Raw genomic sequence first — 21236 nt, forward strand, 5'->3', positions numbered from 1 at the left:
AGGTAGTAAATTTGTAAAATTATCCTTCAGTAAATGTAAAACAAGGGAGAAAAAACAAAGGGGTTCTTGTTGTTCGTAGGTTATTATGCTATTATTTTACTATTTTTACTGGTCCAGCCCCCTTGAGATCAAATTATGCTGTATGTGGCCCCTGAACAAAAATTAGTTTGACACCCCTGCCTTAAAGTGCCAGAAAAATGTCCTCCGAATAAGTGACTTTTGACAATTTTTTCAGAATAGCATTGAATATCCGGCAGTTATTTACACTTTACTGCATGTTAGTGTATAACAATTTAAAATGGAGAGAAACAACAGTATGAAACATATTTACAATAACATCTTTCTATCAATGTGCAAAAACAGGCCAAATAATGGAAACTATGCACGGGCGTTTTTTTTTCCAACTCTCTCCTCTTTAGCGACAAAGATTTACCGGCTTCCTGCGAGTGAAATTACCGTAATAACCACAATTTTGGTTTTCACGTGCAATTACTGCGATACACTCTGTGTTAAAGGGTTCAAATGTAGCAACATTTATTAATGAAGTTTTATGTTGTGGATTAATATTCCTCACCTCACCCTCCCCTTTCATGTGTGTTGTAGAACCTATGTTGCCTTCAGTTAGCATCAAAACTCAACACATGTTTAGTTTGTTCACTTTAAAAACACAGTGGTACAAAATGGCAGCCTCAACAGAGCTGAACCGGCTTGTTCTGAAAAAAACAAACAAAAAACAATTCAAACAATCTATATCTATAAATTCACCTACATTTAAAAACACACTGGAGCTTTAAGTGTCCGATGTACCTAATAAAGTGGCCAGTGAGTGTAATTTTCCAATATTATGCGTTCGGGAACGCATTATTGGAGTAGAGGGTATCACGTGCCTACCTCGCGCCACGCGGTTAGTACGCCAATGATAATGTGTAACAGTCGTGCGCGAGTCCAGAACACCACACACTTTAGCGCGCGCCTAACCCGAGACAACACGGACCCACTGAAACGCGGAGAAAAGAGAGGAGAAGAACAAGAACAAGAACAAGAAAGAGGGAGAGAAATAAACTGTGCTTTTATTCACCGAGTCTTCTTCGTGAAGGTAATGGATTCATGTTATTCGTCAACGTAAGCGTAAATGAGTGCTGGAAAAAATATCTTCGTTATTTGTACTCATGTCGCGTATGTTTTAGCTTCAAATGTCATTTTGACTAAGCTTTATTTACACTGTGAAGTACACAGTTTACAACCGGGAGCACAGCTTTCTTTTCTTCCAATTAATCGAAGTAACTTTACACACACATCTCTCTTTGAGACGATGAAGGTAGAGCTGTGAAATGTGTTATTTTCTGTAGTTTAATAAGTCAAATAGCACACGCTGAATGGACACCGTTCATTATTGACCGTGTTGTTTCAGCACCATGGACAGCGATTTGGGCTGGCGCCACGGATTAAACGACAGGAATAACAAACAGTTGGCTCAGATTACAACACGGAGCATGAAGCGAACAGATAGACTCACAGTGACACACGGACACAGCACACTTACAGCTGTACAGTTGTTTTTAAAATGAGCTTAAACGCCTGAATTAGTGTAGTGTTAGAGTCGGAGATCAGGTGTTTTTAAATGTTTCCGAAAGTAAACAAAAACATGAGAATCAGTTCCATTTTCATTACTTGATAACAACAAGAGTTTTGGTTTTCACCTGGAAAGTGTGCGCACCAGCCCACAGGCTCACTTGGCTGACGTCCACTGCTGAGTTTACAGTTATAGTACACATTTAGAGACTGTGTGGGCTGCAGGACTGTTTTTCTACAGTTACAGGAGATAATGGTCTCCAGTCGCTGTGCAATACTGTGCACATTAAATATTTATGTAGAATGTGAGTGGGACTCCAAGACTGTTTGGGGGATATTTTCAGTTTCATTTAAAGCTGATATTATACTGTTTATCCATTGTTGTGGATTAATAGCATATGTTTTCCCCCGCTCAGAGTCTAAACTGGAGACTTGCACCACATAATTAGCTACTGAGTAGGAATAGTGTTTCACTTTTTTTTCTTTTTTTTAACACTTTTCATCTTCTGTTATGTGAATTCAGAAGGTGATAATGGCTCACCTCTCTCTCAGAGATTCAAGGATTCCCAGTCTGTGTTACCACAGGCTTGTGTCATTAAAATCATACAGTCACCATCCATTTCTCCCCCACAGCCGTGTCTTGTTAAGTCAGCAACACCGCTATCCACACTTTGCCAATTTGTCCCTCCTCCTAACAGGAAAACAGAGCTGTAGGTCAGCCACTAATTGGAATGTTTGAGATAAATCCGAGATTGAGAAACATGGACATACTTAGTGTCTTCAGTAAAACAGTAAAACTCTAAATATGGGTCCGTGTTTGTCTGTGTCGTAGACACATTAGATTCGATTATCTGGGAGCATTAGAGCAACATTTTAACGACATCTCAGCATCTTCTCTTCACTTCACTATTCTTAGTGTGTAAACCATGAAATAAATGGTGTTAAGCATCACATATAATCAGTCCATGTAGCACCAGCCTACTCTCTTGGCTGCAGCTCATTGTTTGATGAGATTTATCCTCAACATGTAAATGACTGTGTTTTCACGAGATGTCTTTTCTTGATATGGACTAGTGATGTCATTACAGAAGAGCATGTAATCACATCTACTGTATCACTTTTTATTTATGTATGCTAATATTAGAGTTGGCAATATGTTGCTGCTTTTGTGGCTCTACAATATTATATAACTTGTTTTTCCTCTGGATTTCCATCCCATCATGTAAAATACGCTACCAGATAGGGAGCCTTGTTTTGGGACTCACTTGTCAGTTCATGCGTGCTTGACTAATTCGGAGGCCTCCCTGTGTAGTGTTGCTTGGTGACAGTGCCAAGTCAAGCACATATAATGGGAGTTTAACCCTTAGAACACATTTAGGCTGCTTTGTTTCCTATTACTATATTTAAACGTACAGTTTATACAGAGGCTATAAGAATGTGCAATATAAAGTGTCTTATATGCCTTTTTTCAGCACAAACAAGACATTCTGATTAAAAAAAAGAGATCATTTTCACCAACTATATAAACACACCAGAGCAAGCAGAGTACTCAAAATGTTTAAATATGTGACCTAAAATAAACACACACCCAGGATGTCCATATTAGGAGTTGTGTATTAATCCCGCAGCAGTTTACCAAGGGTGAAGGTCGGTATTGTCAAGAGTTTAAAAGAAAAAGAGATCAATGTAGTGCCATTCACTTGGGTTTTTATCAGATTTGAACTTTCGTAAACATGGCGAAGAATAACATTAGGATCCTTGTCTCTATCCTTTGTAGTGATGATGTGTAATTTAAGGCGGTTCTTCTGTGTTTTGCATATCTGCCGTCATTCATTTACAATCTTCACTAGATCAAACAAGGAGAAGATAAAAAGATTGACAACCCACAAACCCTTCTGCTCATGATAGCATATATGATGGGATGATGATGCAAGGGATGACGGCTCAAGGACAAAACTATTTGCTAAAAAGAGAACTACCGTTGGAGCAGGCTTGAAAGACTATATCCAGAACTGCTCCAACTAATTAAGATGATCTGACTTTACAGAAGAGAGATGGACTGTGTGTCGCAGCCTGCACTTAAGCAAATAAAGAGAAAGCTTTTCTTCACTGGGTTCACTGGGTTCCTCTGTTTATGTGCAAATAATGTACGGCAACGTTCAAACATCCCATGACTTTATGTTGCAGAGAAGGTGAGAGTATATGACGCCGACATTTCCACTTCCTCTTCTGTGTTGACAGCTTGCACCAGCACCTCTATCTTTGTGCCAGATGATGCTCTGAAAGTTGTCTGTAGCCTCCAGCGGGGATTTGGCTGATACTTTTGTGTGTGTTTTCCCATTTTAATTGGGCATGATGTCAATGGAGGGCAGAGGTAAAATTAGACCAACATACAGCTGCACAGAGGAGTCACTGTTTAGTCATTTTAATCTCACATGCATGCCTCATCCAGATCAGTTCAAATGCAGGCAGACGGCGAGCAGCGTCTGTTTTACTTTCAACTAGGTCTCGACCTGTAGGTCTACTCAACGCGCTCCTTTTTATCCCACCCTGTGTTGTGTTTTATTGTTGTATTTGCTTTAAACTTTATTTTCCCTTTATTGTGAAGCACTTTGAGCTGCAATCCTTGTATGAAAGGTGCTATATGAATAAAGTTTATTATTATTATTATTAGTATTGTTTTTGGAACCCTACATAGCCTGAACTAGGACCAAACAATCAGGGTTAGATACATCATTTTTTGAGATATAACTTTTGAATTCAAGCCTCAGTTCAATATTTACGTTTAAACCAAGATGGAGCATTAACAGGTGAGATGCCATCAAAAAAATTAACTTCTTTACTCCGTGCCCCCCCGCAGCTGTGTTTGTGACTCGATGACATAACTCCTCTGTTGTGCTCAGTGATTGCTCAGACAACAGCGTCTAAATCCCACACTTTATGTTGCCTGTCTGCATCAGGATCCAGCCAGATTCAAATTAGCGCGTTTGTTTGCCTCAAAACCACTGTCATATTCAGCTCAGCTCATATTAACATTTTTAAGGTCCGGTGGAAGTGAGATCCTCTTATTTCCTCTGCCAAGCGGGGAACATATTTGTCTTTTAGTTTATTTGTGAGCAACATAAATAAAAAACGAGTTGTTTTTGCGATGAAGGTGATGGTTATGGAAGACTAGGTTTTAGATTAGGATTTGGTGGTCACCGAGACACAGATTTCAGTGCAGTTTATTCTTTCTTTCCTTTGTTTCTTTAAATACAATTGATAACCTTGTTGACAATATGGGGAAACTGAGCAGCCATGGCTCTTTAGTTTTTATTGTCAGATAGAAAACCAAATCCACAGTTCATCATCATACCTACATAAATAAATATACATTTGTTATATTCCCATCTTTGCTATTTTAAATCATCAGTGAATTGTATGCACTATTGCAATATTACACACCACAAATACAGTCTTAATTGTGTTTTAGCAGCCTTGATATTTCATAGTTCTGTCCTCTACAGCAATTTCTGTGTCCCTCGCCTTTGTATCACACTTTTTTTGTTGCAAAGATAGTGTTTTTTGTGTTTTTTTTAGCTGTGAGTTGTTTAAATAAAAAATTTAAATAACAATGTTTACACAGCAGAAAGAGGAGGAATGCCCTACCTTTGGTGATTATGTGCCCTTTATTCTCGCAGTGGGGTCTGTGTCAGTTCAGCCTCTTGACCCCCTAGTGGCACTGTTCAGTATCACATTTGTGGTTGGAAATATTTGAAATGAGTGTGTTGTGGATATTCCAGGTGCAATGTGAAGGAAAGTAAAATGTATATATATACAGCAACAAATGCAAAGCCTCTGTAGATTCTTTTGACCATGTGGGTATGAGTGGACTGGAACACTGATGTTTATGCAGGAGAGCGTGTGCTTTTCAATAAAACAGCTGGATATTTATAATCCATGGAAGACCAGAAGAAGGATAAGAGTTATTATTATTCATGAAATTGTGTGTGCGTACTTGGTATTCTTTATGTTGTGGGTATACCTAAATCTGTTTACGCAGTCATATTATGGAGACAAAAATCAAGTCCCCCAATAGTGTCAATGACTATATTTTAAGGTTAAGACATGTTTTAGGACAAGTTAGGTTAGGGGCAAGGTTAGGGCACTAGTAATTATGGTTAAGGTTAGAGTAAGTCTCCAGGAAATGAATGTAAGTCAATGCAATGTCTTCTGAAGTCATGGAAACGAGTCGGTGTCTATTTTAGTTTTATTTTAGTACTATTTAAAGGCATAATCTTCATTAGAAAGCTTTTGTTATGAGGCAGCCAAGCAGTATATCTCTGTGTTACTCTGCTCTGTTGTGTTGATTTCATTTCTACCAGCCTTGGTTAAATATCTATGTAGTGTCCCGATCTAAATCATAGCCTGTTACAGCATAACAGTGAATATAAGGTTAGTGTCAAAGCGCTGATATCTGTCTGATCATCTTCAGGTATATTACAGCAAATCATGTTGTATATACAAGCATTTATATATTAATGAAAACACAATATGCAACAACTTTAAAGTTCAAGTTAAAACCCAAATAGTATTATAACATCAATATTAAGGATTTCATTGTGGCTATTTTAAGGATACACTCTACTCTTATTACAGGATCTTGGTCTATTTCTGTGGGTACTTTAAAGGTGCAGTCAGCCATAAATACCTCCTTTCTCAGTAATAAGAAGCTATTTTTGGAAGCCTACATATAAGAGCAATCAGGACATCAGTGTGTGCTTCTTGCTCTGTGTGTATGACTGGAAAAAAATAAAGCTAAATGACTGAAAATAGAACCACTACATGGACTCTGTAAAACATGATGGCTGATTGCACCAGAGTCAAGAATATCCAAGGTTTAATGATGTTTATGTCTCATTTTGGCTGGTTATTTTTGCTGTGGTGAACACTGGTTGTTTATGCATGAATTCCGTTCTAAAACGTGTTGACACGTGGTTCATTGTTAGAAGGAATACTCAGCCTTAAGAAGCACAGTTAGACAATTATTTGTTTTTAAAAAAAAAAACAAAAAAACAATCTCTGTTCCCTTTTCATTGTTATTGCAAGCCATAGTTTACACAGACATAGTAAAATTGTTTGACTGTGGACATAAATGTCATACAAGGACAAAAAGGGGGAAAAATAGAAAAGATAAATTAGACTGTGTGTGTGTATCTTATTTTAGTTTATGCTACACTTGCAACAATCGACTTGTAGGATTTATCACCTATGGAAGTGGGGCACTACGCCCAATAGAGGAATGAGATTTGAGGCCGTATGTTTATAAATAATCGACACAGGCAAAATACATGGTATCAAATCGGCCAATCCCATCGCAGCAAGCAGTGGACCTAACAGAGTGGCCAGTGATTGCATACTCACTTGCACAAATGTTGTTAACACTTTAACACCTAAGCCTCAAAATGTCTAGCTTATTTTAACCCACAAACGTTCCAGAAAAATGTCCTCAGAGTGATTAGTGATTTTTAACAATTTTTCCAGAATAACTTTGAATATCTGGCCATTATTTACAATTTACTGAATGCTAAAAATGTTTGTCTTAATGTGCAAAAACAGACCAAAAAATGGAAACTATGTACTCTCTCCTATCTGGAGACAAAGATACTGATTCGCCGGCTTCTTGCAAAAGCAAGAGTGAAACGACCATAATAACCACAATGTGGGCTTTCATGTGCAACCGTGGGATTGTTTTCCGGAAGCACAAACCGTAACCGTTGCGTAATTGGAGTAATGCTAAATGCTCTTGTGCAAACATGTCGTCTGCGAAACACTTGGTGTTAAAGGGTTCATTTGTGTCTTCATTTGGTGTCATTGTTTTGCCTATGTATAACTTAAATGTGTATTGCGCATAAATGACATACAGCCTGTGCCTGCAAGTTGCAGTATGAGCTACACTATACAAGTGGCAGAAAATGTAAACATGTTTAGTGCTGAAAACATGCAGCAATTAGTTACATCTTCTTAAAAGCTTTATTCAAAACCTCAAGTGCTCTGTATACTGACAGATGTGTGGAGAGCTATACCATCTCTGTTCTTCTCCAGGCTTTACATCCACTAATGATATGAGAAGTTGATCCATTGAGAGAGAAAATCCAGTAGAAAAGTTTTTTTTCATCCATTCACTTATTCATTCCATCTTTCCACTCTCCCAGTGGGTGCTCAGTGTTGCGTCGCACTGAGAAGTCATTATGTAAAATCAATTCCTTTCACCGTGTATCTCATGCCAGGCTCTCTAGCATACCAGCTTCCGGCAAATGTGGGCATCAGCGATGACACAAACAATTTCATCGTTTTGTGTGACAAGTGCACACATTCATATGCCGACACGTACTGCACTCCATCTGCAACGCTGCCTCTTGATGTGAGGAAGTGGATTTATGTCAGATATTAGGATAATAGGACTTGTGGCAGACGACATGGTGGAAAACTCTTGGTTTTGTAGTTCTCTTTTTGACATCATTTGTCGCATGATTGGTAGAATATGGCAGTTCTTTCACCCCATCTAATCTGTTGGCCCTGCATAATGTGGTTATTTCAATACTAATAGGAGACTTTGAAGAGAGGGAATCTTTCCCAGGCTTCTTTCTCAGCTGAGAGGCATAAATTCCTCCATTGTGTGATCTGCTATTATACGCCGGTGTATTTCTGTCCCTTCATTACCAACTCATCTGCATTTCCAGTCGTGACCTTACAAAATGAATTCAGATTTCTTCCCCACCACCCATCGTTCCACAGTTGCACCTTCTATTCACTTGCCTTGTTCACCACAGGGACAGTTGGATCTTCTCTCAGGAGAGGACTCAGTCCAAAGTGATTAAGTTGGATGTTCTTTCTCTTTTTCCCTCTTTCTACTAGCTCCCCTTTCTGCCAGCTGCGCCACCCTGCTGTTGAGGCTGTGGTATGAGCCTATGTGGCAGGAAGGCGCTGACGTTGCTAAGCAGCGTGTTCGCCGTTTGCGGCCTGGGCCTGTTGGGGATCGCCGTGAGCACCGACTACTGGCTCTACCTGGAGGAAGGCGTTATTCTTCCTCTCAATCAGAGCACGGAGATACGCATGTCCCTCCACTCTGGTCTCTGGAGGGTTTGCTTCTTGGTCGGTGAGTGTTTGAATGTTTATTTTGACCCCGATTTCCATTTTATCTAGACGGAGGTGAAGTTTTAGAACATTTCAAGACTCACTCTCACTCATTGTCTACCTCATGAGGGTCAGGGGTGCTAGAGACAATCACAGGTAACATAAGGTGAAGGACGATGTACACCCTGGACATTGCTGATCAAATTAGAGACTCTTTCTTCTCAAATGTAATCGAAATGGCAAAAACCGGAAGCAATATTTTAGGTAAACTAAAAGATTTATGTCTCAGATTGTGAATAAACCCTATTCACGTGCAAGAGTAATTTGATATCTGTAGAGCACTTCAGCACTTTAAATATCCTTCATCAAAATGTGAGCGTTAGATTTTAAACTTCTCTTCTGTAAAGCTCTTGTGCATCTCTCCTTCAGTGTTTTATCTCCATGCTGCCCTTTACACTCTGCTGTACACTTGGAAGTGTCAAATACATCTTCTCCAGTTAACAGATACAACAGCAAGACTACTTTCCTCATTACTTACCCAATTATTTACTTGTGGCACCAGAGGCACTGCTTGTTATTATCTTCTCTTCATCTGACCTCCTGCATTCTTCCTCTACTGGGTTTAAACTGAAAAACAACAGCATTACACAAAGGATTGTGTATTCCCAGAGAGCATGTTTACACTATACGTGCCAAAGCGCTGTTCCTCCCCATGCAGCTCTAACTTCATAAAGCCATGCCCAGAAGCCTTGATAAAAACTAACCATCACGTTTTATTCGTTTCTTTGAGACACAGAGACAAGTGTTGTCCCAGAGTGAACCAGGTGCCCACTTAAAGGAATCAACTGACTGTATCACTTACTGATGAGAACGTGAAGTGATTTGTTTCTTGTTCATGAACTAAAAACCTGTAAAAAGTTTTTTGTTAAGGATTTAATTGTCATGTAACATTGTTCCACCCACTGCTAATTTGTTCCATTAACCCCTTTGCCACGACTGAGCAGATCTCTCTCCACTTTCAGGGGGTAATCGTTCAGCTGTGGTGGATGTGTAGCCAGTGAAATTGTGATTTGGTCACATAATGTTAGTGCCATTGCTATAAATGGACAAATGGTGCAGTGTGCGTGTGTTTTAGGGGGGCAATTGAGTGGCCTTATTGCCCATTTAACTGGTGCATAGTGTTTGACCCAGAAACAATTACTGCACACTCTCGCAGTATGTTGTTACGCCGCAGGACATGAACGTGGTTTCTCTGTGTGTGTGTGTGTGTGTGTGTTGTTTTTTGGTTGTTATTGATGTTCGTTCGAGTTCATCGAGTGTGTGATGTTAGAGTGTTTTTTATGTAGAAGACCTTTACCTACAAAACCAGCACTAGCTATATGAATGTAATGGCAGAAAATAAACGAAATAAACAAAATTCTGCTTGCTTTCCTGTTTCAGCTGTTACCAGTAGTATAAAATGTTCTCAGTTTGTCCATCCATCCCATATTTGTGATCATAATATCTAATATCTCAAGAACACACATGGATGCAAATATGAATCTGTGGAATTTACATGTGATATGCCATATGTTACAAATATGTTATAATATGAGCTGGAATTTGGTGGTCAAAGGCAAAATGCCAAAGCCAGTGTGACCTTGACCTTTTTTGCTGTGGGAATGTTTTATCCTAAAAACACCTCAAGTAAAGTATTTGCTTAGACTCGCACATTAACTGTTCAAATGTGTTTGGTCAAGGCTCAGAGTGTAAGTCAATGTGTTTCTGGCCTCTAATACATTAAAGTTGACAGGTGCACGTCTTAAAAAAGGGCAAAGGTGTGAAAGTGGGTAAACATCGGCGTCATTAAAATCACATTTGCAACTTGGATGTTATTTAGTACTTTTAATCTATTCTGCTACAAATGACCCATCACCGCACTGTAATAGACGTGTCCTCCAAGACTGAAGCATAATCAAATGTTTCAATGATAGTCATTATCTTCATCTGTTGAAAGCACATGTAACGGCCTGAAAAGCATGGCCCTCTGCAGAGATCATTTAAAACACAACAGCAACAACACTGCCTGCCACAATCCTATGCTTCATAATTAACATTTTAATAACCTATGGGAGTGAAACCCCTGGGAACATGGGAGACATTCCCTCACACTACATGCAGGTTGATAGTGAGTGTGAGGATGTTTTTCAGTGAGCGTTTTCCATTAGGTACAAATTTAATGTGAAAAGCAAAACAGAGAGAAAGAAAAAAACACAACACACTCCCTGATGTTTTTTTGGTTTTTACTCTCATTTCTCCTTCAACAACATGATGATGCATCGAGGGCGCAAAAATACTAATGCTGGATAAATCATAGTCAAAATGTAGGACAACAGCATTGTGCGGTTTGTCGATATATAAGTCTGCCTAAAACGGGAGACAATTAATGAACAATAATGATAATAATAATTTAGAAAATGCTTTGGAAAAATAAGAACAAACAAAGGAACAGAATAATGTAAGGATAGAACATAATGATAGGACTATATGATATGGTGTAAGGACTGAAATTGATGTTAGAATTCTTTATGGACAGGTGAGTATTAAAGAATATTTCAATTTGAACCTGAATTCTCGGTTTGCGTTGCTCCAGTGTTCATCATCAACACATACTGTAACATGCATTATGAAAACTGATTACACCTGCAGAAACATGAGATATATCACCTACTCCAACACCTCATTGATTGTGAGGTTGCTTATGCGTTGAGAGAGAGAGACAGTGTACTTGTGTTATGGTTTCAGTGATGAAGAGCAAGGTGCCAAACTGCAGTGCAGGGCGTTTGTCTTGCGAACACCAACAGCAGATGGAGTGTACAATATCAAACGTGCTCTTTGTCTCACCCTCTTTTAAAATTGTCTCACGGCCGTCACAGGTTAACAAAATAAATCCTGTATTTTGACAACACATCTTACCAGACTATGTCTATCTATGGCTTCTGCTTCCATGATGGACAGGTGAATGCTCCTGTGTTTGACTTTTCTTTGACTCTGAATTTAAAATGTATTTCTTTTTTCTTTTTATTTCAAGGGGAGGAGAAAGGACGGTGTTTCACCATCGAGTATGTGATGCCCACTCATGTCCAGATGACGTCTGAGTCCACTGTTAGCGTCCTCAGTAAGTAACTGTTCACACTCCACTGTTTTCGCTTTGGTGAAACTTTATTGTTGAATGTGCACAGAAACTCAAATTGTAGAGTTAGAAACTTTGGGCTCATTCAACTAAAAGTTTCGTTATCAAGCGGCAGCAAAGCAGCCGTGAGCTCCTAGAAAATGTCATCAAAATCTGCCCTTAACCTTTTATATAACCTTGCTCACAAATGTCAGTCAACATAACCTTCTTGGCGGAGGGTTAAAATATAAAGGTTAGCTTTATTTTGTTGCTCAGCAACAGACTTCGTGGTTTTTTGTGAAACAAATGTTCTTCGTTTGACTGGTGACATAAATGAATGTGGCTCAAGTCTTTCTTTGATTTATGTCCAATAATAGAAGAATCGCAGAGAAAACAACGCAATAAAGTGTACAAGGATGGGAGTTCATGGTGTCGCTGTGACAGGGAACCTGCACAGTGCAGCATGAGGAGACAGTGTGGGTCTTCGGGGCAAAATGACACCCTCCAAATGAACCTCACTGCTGACTGGTGTAAGAATCATCTGTCAAAACCAGGCGTCACTGAGAGAGCACTCGTCTGCCGTCAGCCCTTCTCCTGGCCTGTGATAGTCTCAGTGCATAGATGATTACTTTATTTTACTTTGTTAATGTCATTCTGACCTGAGAATCATGTAAATTGAGTCAAACTTATTCATAGCCCTTCCAGTCCTTTCATTACATTTCAAACTTATCTGTGTCGCAGTGCTTTGAATACAGTAAGAGAGAGCTGTGGGACAATATATCTGGAAAGTAAAATAATACAATAAAATAAAGGAGTAAGACTTCCTGAAATAAGAAAAAAGAAAGACAATAAGGATTTACATGGATTACAGAAATAGTGCAAATTTTGTTGATATTGTTAGTACAGTAGTCCAGATGTTATACTATAATGACACCACAGCTGCTGTAGAGTGTAACAGGCAAGTTTACCTCCCAATCAGAAGTCAAGCCCACAAGTGGAAAAGGCAGTTCTATTAGGGTTATGACCTTAGACGTCAGGTCGACTTAGCCGGAGGAGTGACATTTTGTGTAGTGTGTGTCACAGTCGGAGTCTGGAAACAAATACCACAGGCTCCCATTACATCTATGAACAACTGCAGCATTTATTCACAGTAGGGAAGTCGAGCTTCACATGGAACCATGACCTAAACCCTCAAAATGTTAAATCTATGAAGAACCAATCAAACGTCAGTGGAAACTTCCATTTTACAACATTTTACAGATGCAAAAAACAAACGCTATTAAGAACATTTTTCCTCTTTCAGTGCAACAGACTAATGACTTCCTCTCTGTTTTTGTCCTGGATTCCTTTTTTCTCTTTTCAGAAATGATCCGTTCTGCCACGCCTTTCCCTCTGGTCAGCCTCTTCTTCATGTTCATTGGTTTTGTGCTCAGTAACATTGGCCACATCCGACCACATCGCACCATCCTGGCCTTTGTTTCCGGAATCTTCTTTATCCTGTCAGGTACTCGGTTTCACTTTCACTCAACATTTCCAGAATGATACCAGACATTTTAAGGAGATGTAAAAACTAAAGGGCGAAATGCATTTTTCCAGGTCTGTCTCTGGTTGTTGGTCTGGTCTTGTACATCTCAAACATCAATGACGAAATGTTGAACAGGACCAAAACGAACGAGGCCTACTTCAGCTACAAGTACGGCTGGTCGTTCGCCTTTGCTGCCATCTCCTTCCTGCTCACTGAGGTAACTTTACCACAACAAATCTGGATAACAAACAATAATAACTCACAGCTAGTTTTTCAGAAGACACCATTATCGCTTATCCAAAAACAACAAATATGTGAGAGATGTTTTTCATCAAACATTAAATATCTTTTCGGGTGAAAGGCTGTAATCCACTATCTCTAAATGACCTCTAAATTTGTTTTAACTAATTATGGTCATAATATTATTTAAATAACATATGCTTGAACTCTAAGTCAAGTGTTCACTGCATTATCATCATTTATAATTTTTTTTACAATAATTAATTATTATATACCATAATATTTATTAAAGGTATGTATGTATATATATATATGTAATCAGCAACGTTATTAGGTACACTTAATAGAAGAATTTGATTTCATGGTTAGACAAAGGTAACGAATGGTCTTCTGCAACACCTTGGTTAGAGTTACTGTTGCCTTTCTATCGTCTTCCTTGTCATTCTACTCTGATCTGAGGGTATATTTACCCAGTTTGGCACTGTCTGAAATAATTAGACGGACATGTATGGCACCAACAAACATGCCAAATTAAAAAGCCACTTAAACTTCCTTTCTCCCACATTCTGATGATTGGTTTGAACTTCAGAAGGTTGAAACATCTACTGTACACAAAGTGGCTGATATGTGTTCAAAGTGTTCTGCAGTATTTAGTGTAAAAAAAGGCTTGCACATATTTATGCACACACACAGAGACAAGAGTAAACTTTATGTCCGTTTGCTTCCATATTCCCCAGACAGCGGGCGTCATGTCCGTGTATCTGTTCATGAAGCGTTACACAGCAGAGGAAATGTACCGGCCACACCAGGGCTTCTACCGGCCTCGCCTCAGCAACTGCTCTGATTACTCGGGCCAGTTCCTCCACCCTGACGCTTGGGCTGGTAGAGGCCGCAGTCCCTCCTCCATCTCTTCCGAGGCCTCGCTCCAGATGAACTCCTCCAACTACCCTGCTCTCCTCAAGTGTCCAGAGTATGAACAAATGTCCTCCTCGCCTTGCTGAAGCAGAGCACAAGTGGTTGTTTAAGCACATTAGGTGTCACTTTGATCTGCCTGAAAATCGTTCAGTTATTTGATTTTAATCCGCTTGAATCATTCGATTCTGACGACGACCCGTTTCTCCGAATGCTTTTTGGTTACACCTTTCATTCTGAGAAGAGTTAAACTGAAGCCGGGGGTTTAGCCACTTCACTTTATTCTCAGATAAATGGTCTTGATCCAGTGAGAGCTGGTATTTTTTTAGTGATGGGTAACTGCTGAACAAACAAGGAAGGTTTCAGAGAGGAGAACATTTTGTAACTTCATCATGCAGTGAGTAGTAGTGCCACTATTCTTATAGCTATTTGCCAGGATGATGTGTTTTAACATGTGCACACAATCCAAAAAAAAAGGGTATTAGAGTTATTATGAGAAGAGAGCTGCAATGAATTTGCACAAAATAATCACTACATTGTGTTCTTTTATTTAGAACACGGGGACTAAGCCGTAAAATCTCCGTGGTGTGAAGGGAAACTTGCTGACGATGGTTTTTCCTCAGTTAGATAAGTAAGTTGGTCAAACTGCAGACTTTGAATTTAATTGCTGAAGCCCCAGTTGTTGGAGTGTAAACATGTCAGTTTAGAGCAGAGTAACATCCTAAGCCACAGTATGTTCACTATTTTAATGAAGCACACTGCATTTTGTGCAGAATTTGTGCGTACTGTTGGAATATACTCGGACATGTTTGTGCCAAGTAAGGAGCTAGACGACAACAACTGGCATCATTACGATGTAATGATACACATGATTATTGTGAATTAAATCAACCATTCAAATAGATCACTTAATTTAAACTACGTATATTGTACATATATATACATATATATGTATTTATATATATATATATATATATATATATACTGTATATCACATCAGTTTGTCTGGGATTACATGATTGGAGAATTAGGTTTATAACAGATGATATTTGATCTCCTTTGTAGTATTTGTTCTTCTTCATCTTAAGTGACAACATAAATCTTTGTATTATAGGCTGCTCCTCTAAAGACATGTATATGAAATGCATTTTGTTTAAACATGATATAAATCTGAACTTTTTTTTGTTGCTTCCATCCATTCATATGAATAGAGGATTGTTAAACAACAGTGCGGGTGTAAATAATGCTTTTATGTTTTCAGGTGAACGCATGATTCCTCTACCCACTGGTCGTCTCAGCTGATGAACTAATCAACAAACACAGAAAAAAGTGTGTTGAGCCTAAAGTAAAAAAAAAAGAACTCAAGCAGCAAAGAGACAATTATACTTGACTGCATTTATCACATCCCAGTATTACAATGCTATATGTTTAAATAAGGTAAAAAGGCCAAAGGGTAGACGCTGGAGAAGATTGTATTTTGAGGGGGAATGTGAACGGAAGTGTCACGGAAGACTATTTTGATACAAAGCCGTTGAATGTTGGGTATACTGATGGAAACACTGCTAAATAAGAATAAATACCTCTCCTATAAAGATATAAGATCCCAAATTATACATCGATATTTTTCTAATTTAGTCTAAATCTGCTATGATGCTACATGTGCCAATGAAACATGTTTTAACCAGGTTCAGGTGCAAAGTACTGAATATCTAGTGACATTACTGTATGTGTGAGTAAAACATTATTACATGGAAGAATTTTGTCTTGTGCAATAACTTTATGATGACTTGATATATTACTCAGATTATATTTACTGTCAGTATTTAATGTTGCATGATGTGAACTAGACATATTATTAATGGCATGCAACATTTCATCACTGGATCGTGGTTTTCCACAAAGCAAAACATGGATCAAGAACTAAAGTGCAACCATGAGTGTCACTATTCTCACACAGTGTAAATACAAACGTCCAACGTATATATACACACGTTTTCTTTTGTATAGATGGCAGTCCATGTAAAATACGGTTGTTGTGTTGTTGCGTAGGCTCCTCTGCAGTTTTACTGTACATGTGACGGCTGCGTCGCCTCACGCATCACGTCTGAGTATGTGATCTTTTTGGAATAATGACACGCCTACATCGACGTACACGTGTTCAGGTGGTGTCACTGCCATAGTGTTTTTTACAATCAGTCATTTTCATGATGTTCAATGTGCAGCGAGATGAGTCAACGCAAAAAAATAAAGTTTGATGGGATTTGATAAACAGCACGGTTGTGATCTCAGTCACTGCTCATCTCCCCTGAAATGTCTGCAGAATAGAATATATTTTTATTTAAATAGGGACACAGTTAACATATTCCCAATACAAATTAAGCAACTGATTTGCTGTTCAATAGAGTTTATGTCCCTAGTTGTATTTTAGGACTTCATTACTGGTGACTTATGCAATATTTGGGTTGTGATTTTATTGCATTTTTAATATTTTGCACATTATTACTTGCATGAGACTCTTCAATATCAAGTTGCACTTTATAGCAGGTTTGCTCAGAACATTTGCACATTTTCTATTATAAAGTATTTTAATAATTGCTGTTAATAATTGTTAATATTAAAGGTGTTTGGATTGATTGAAAACCTTTTTTTTTTTTAAACATAATTGTGTGTCCCGTGGCAGGTGCTGTGGTGGTCATGCATCTCTGAGTGAGTTTAAAAGTATCAGCTGGAGAAAACATAATGAACCAATGTGCCCACAAACATCATTTTCATCCACTGACATAATGATTTGACATATTCCTAAACTGATTTCCCCCCAAAAGCAAAACTAAATGTGATGTTGCAAATAGACATTTTGTTGTTAGACTCTTTCCTATTCCACTATGTCATTAATTATATCATGATATTATTAATACAACTTTCACCAAATGAACACATTCTTCTCTATTTGTGCATAAACATATAGCTGCTCAGAGCTCAGATACATGCACCCAGTGTCTTTGAACAACAGCTCCATCTAGTGTTATTTCTGTGAAGACACAACCCAATAATGTAGTGATTCCACTGAAGAAATCATCAATTATTGAACAAAAGTCAGTGGTTTTTGGAACAATATGACTTTTCTCAGGTATTGTAGAATTTGTATTTTTTTTTGCACACACACACCAATTAGTGACTGTTGAGTTGAGCTGTGGGCCACGCCCCTCCAGCCTGAATGCACCAGGCTGTGCACCAGGTGAAGGTGATTCCCTAATCAAGTGAGTTTGGAGTCACACACACACACACAAACAAAATCACTACACAGCAGCAGTGGAAACAAGCAGCATGAGAGGAGGAATGAGAAAGTGGATTGGACTGAAACACCAAAACTGTGCAAAACAAAGCTTTCAAGGAAGAAACAGCCGGTGAGCTTGAGCTTGTTGCATCGTCGAAGTCCATTGTTTGCAAGTCATTTTAATGATCTGATTGTAAAATATACATGTTAGTGGGTAAAATCATGTTGGAAAACATAGTTAAAAAATGATTTAATGGTAGTTAAATACAGTTAAAACTAATGCCTCTTAAAATCATGTGAGCTGAATGCAATTCAAAATGTTATGTATTAAAAGATGATTCATTCATTTCATAGTTAAAATCATGAGGTCAAGTCTAATTCCATACTGCCATATTGCATGTTATTTCTGTATTTAATTTGTTTATTAAGATAGTGCTAGATTATTTACTACTTATTTATAAGGTTTATTTCTGGATATTGAGAACTTAATTCTCAGGTGTTTCACTGAGTGGGTTTATCTTGGTTCCATTTATTAAAATGGTATTTTGTTTGTGTTTAAAGGTTTTTCACCTGGCTGTAAACACTGCATCAATCTTCTAAATAAAAGAAAGAAGAAAAAGAGAGCAAGTGTAACGAGTGGATTCCTGTAAAGTCTTCCTGAAAAAATTAGCAGCCTTTTCAAGTGGGGAGTTTTGCACACTAAAGCCTTGCCATAGTGAGGGACTTGACAGTGACAGTATATTTGACGACTGCATTTTGCTAATGCCTTGCTTAGGGACACCCCAGCCTTTAAACCTTTCCAGGATTTGAACCAGCAACCTTCTGTTTACAAGCCCAATTCCTTTCCTCTTGGTCATGTGCTACTTTAAAATGCTGTAATAGAGAGTTGTGTAGAACCGGTTATTATTTACAGCAGTGACGCAACAAGCACAATGTCTTTATCGATCAGTCAATGATCAATCAGACTTAGCACTTTTAAAACAAAGCACCTCACCCCACTCATCAGTCATCGCCCACCCCTACCACACATAAAACTAACACAAAAGGAAACACAACGGAGAAGGTGCCATCAACGATCTCAGTCTTTAGACTCAAAACTGAAGAGACTCTGTACATTGACTCCTCATGGTTTGATGGAGTGGGTAAATATTTCAGTGTCACATTTTACCAAGAGGACATTAGGTTCACCACGAAGCTCCTCTGCTCAGTGTTCGCTTACTTCTAAGAAACAACATTCAATATTAACGGAAGTGACTCAGGTGTCATTCATCTTGTTCAGTTAATAGGCTTGCTGCTGCTCAGGTCTGCGACCTCGGCTCCCCCATGAGCCCTGACACTGGGTTTTCTCTGCAAATGGCCACTCGATGTATGGAGTCTAAGTGCGATTTGTATAACAGCGAACATTTCATCTCCACTTAGTTCTTTTCCAAGAGCTTAGTTTGCTTACAGCCACTCTTTCACTCTGTGAACCCAAAATACAAAAAAAGATGATTACAAAAATTACAATATAAAAATCTCTCCACACTCTCTAGACTCACTGCCTGTATAATTTGTTTGTGAATTCAAATCAACATTAACACTAACATTAAACCAAGATACGAAGATCCAAAGAACCATGTACCATGTACTTGAATAGTTTATTTATCCATCTTGATGTTCTTTAATTATCCAACTATACAGTTTGCAGGAAAAGAATAAAAACCTCTGGTAAAGCTAGACCATGGTACAGCATGTTAACTCATGAAAGGGATCAGTTTTTATGAAGTGTGGTTATGAGGCACTGACACATTGTCCACACTCACTGTGCTGAGTGTGCCAACATTTCCTTGAACCAGCCTGAGATCACTTTGACTGAAAACACGGCTGCACACAGGAACACAATCAAAGCCACTTAAAAAAAGGTCCAATCTAGCTACTTTGCCACTTTTATACAAGTTTTACTTTAAAGTCTACCTTTAACCTAACAAGTACACGGGAGTCGATCCACTGCTGAAGGCTTCAGGAAAGAGTCTCGTTTGTTGTTTTTGTCATGAGTTCATTTAAACAAAGGATGAATAATAAAAAGTGACGTTACTAAATATCACAATTGAAATGCATGTGCCATAACGATGACGGTAGTGATGGGTAGATAAAGTGTGTGATAGATCATATTCATGCTTTTTTTATGGGAATATTGGTGTGTTTCAGTGTTTGCATGTTTATCATTTGATGATGATGATTTTTGCAGTTGCTCTCATAGGGGTGGGTGATGTAAAGACAGAGACAGAGGTTTTCTGCTCACACACAATCTTTATTCGAAAGCAGAGTTAAGACAAATGTGGAATGTGGTCAATGCCACGGTTGGCCGCTAGGGGGAGCGCTCTCAAAGATTTCTTTAATCAACCCTGTGTAACAATCAAACAGTGTTTCTCACAGAATAAATTCCATTCGTTAAATGATCACCAAATTGATATCACAGCTTTACTTCCTGAAATACTTAGGATGTGTTTCCTGTTTTTCAGTCACTGGACATTAGGTCAACTGGGTTTACGAAAGTGGAATTTTATCACTGAAAAAAACAAATTCCTCCAACATCTACCCCTTTATAAAATCCATACCACCAGCACATTCTCCGAGACAAGGACCTACACATGCAGGATTCTAAAGGCAAATTCTTGTAATAAGACCATGTTGAGCGTAGAAATGAGGACATAAGAGCAGCAGCCGTCTTTGTGAGTTGTGTTATTCTTGCAAGAGGAACAAACAGCACAGCGCTTCAAGGCCGTCTGTACAGTAGTTCAAGGGAAAGTAGTTATCATTTCGGTTTTTATAACCTGGAACAGCCCCCCCACAACACTATGGACAACAGTTGGTTGGAGAGTGTTGGAACTTGCTAATATCAGGCACAGGGAAGGACAATGGAAGTTTAGGAGGAAAAGTTAAGGCAGATATTAGTATGTGGAGACAGGCTATATGGAGACATTCTTGTGACTGATTTTCCATTACAAGAGTTAACAGACACGAGACAGATAGTCTGCACCAATACACGTGAATGCTTCTGGGGTGATTCTCCCTTAAATATAAGAGTTAGCATGTATCACAAATTAAGTTTTATTTTGTCTCTACTGGTGATAATGGTGTCACTAATGAGCACATTTATTTATGTAATGCTGAAGTTTTAATTTGTGAGGAAAAATGGCCAAACTGTTTAGAAAGCACCGTAGTTGCAATAATATGGTAAAAAATTTTCTCTTATGTCTGTGTGTTTTTAAATATATTTCTTATGTAAAAGGGAAAACCATTGCTGCTATAAAAGAAAGCTTGTCAGCCTGCGGCAGCCTAAGGGCTCAGTCTGTGTTTACTTTCTTTTAGCCCAATCCCACATGCTCTTGCTATAGGAACTCTTGTGTGGCACAGCGTCTTGCTACAGCCTGTGTGAGTCTCATTCCTAAGGAACACTCAAAGAG

General features: G+C 38.5%; 1 protein-coding gene across 2 annotated transcripts; it reads left to right on the forward strand.

Moving 5' to 3' along the window:
* The first annotated feature begins 909 nt into the window (after nt 1-909).
* LOC122771239 (voltage-dependent calcium channel gamma-5 subunit-like) lies at nt 910-16787 on the forward strand. 2 transcript variants are annotated; one of them, XM_044028679.1, is made up of 8 exons: nt 910-1096; nt 8470-8710; nt 11759-11845; nt 13203-13343; nt 13436-13581; nt 14342-14574; nt 15071-15147; nt 15778-16787. In XM_044028679.1, the coding sequence occupies exons 2-7, from the start codon at nt 8515-8517 to the stop codon at nt 15105-15107; spliced, it is 840 nt and encodes a 279-aa protein (XP_043884614.1). In that variant the 5' UTR covers nt 910-1096; nt 8470-8514; the 3' UTR covers nt 15108-15147; nt 15778-16787. The 2 variants fall into 2 exon arrangements, with proteins under 2 accessions (XP_043884614.1, XP_043884613.1); XM_044028678.1 differs by having other exon boundaries at nt 15071-16787.
* The last annotated feature ends 4449 nt before the right edge of the window (nt 16788-21236 follow it).

The sequence above is a fragment of the Solea senegalensis genome, linkage group LG6 (assembly GCF_019176455.1).
Source record: "Solea senegalensis isolate Sse05_10M linkage group LG6, IFAPA_SoseM_1, whole genome shotgun sequence".
Lineage (NCBI taxonomy): Eukaryota > Metazoa > Chordata > Actinopteri > Pleuronectiformes > Soleidae > Solea > Solea senegalensis.

Excerpts from the sequence above, each read along its gene's own strand:
- LOC122771239 (XM_044028678.1), top strand. The coding sequence starts at position 8,515 with ATGAGCCTATGTGGCAGGAAGGCGCTGACGTTGCTAAGCAGCGTGTTC. Across the intron at positions 13,582-14,341 it reads TCTCCTTCCTGCTCACTGAG|ACAGCGGGCGTCATGTCCGT; the intron begins GTAACTTTACCA and ends CATATTCCCCAG. Across the intron at positions 14,575-15,070 it reads GCTCTCCTCAAGTGTCCAGA|AACACGGGGACTAAGCCGTA; the intron begins GTATGAACAAAT and ends TCTTTTATTTAG.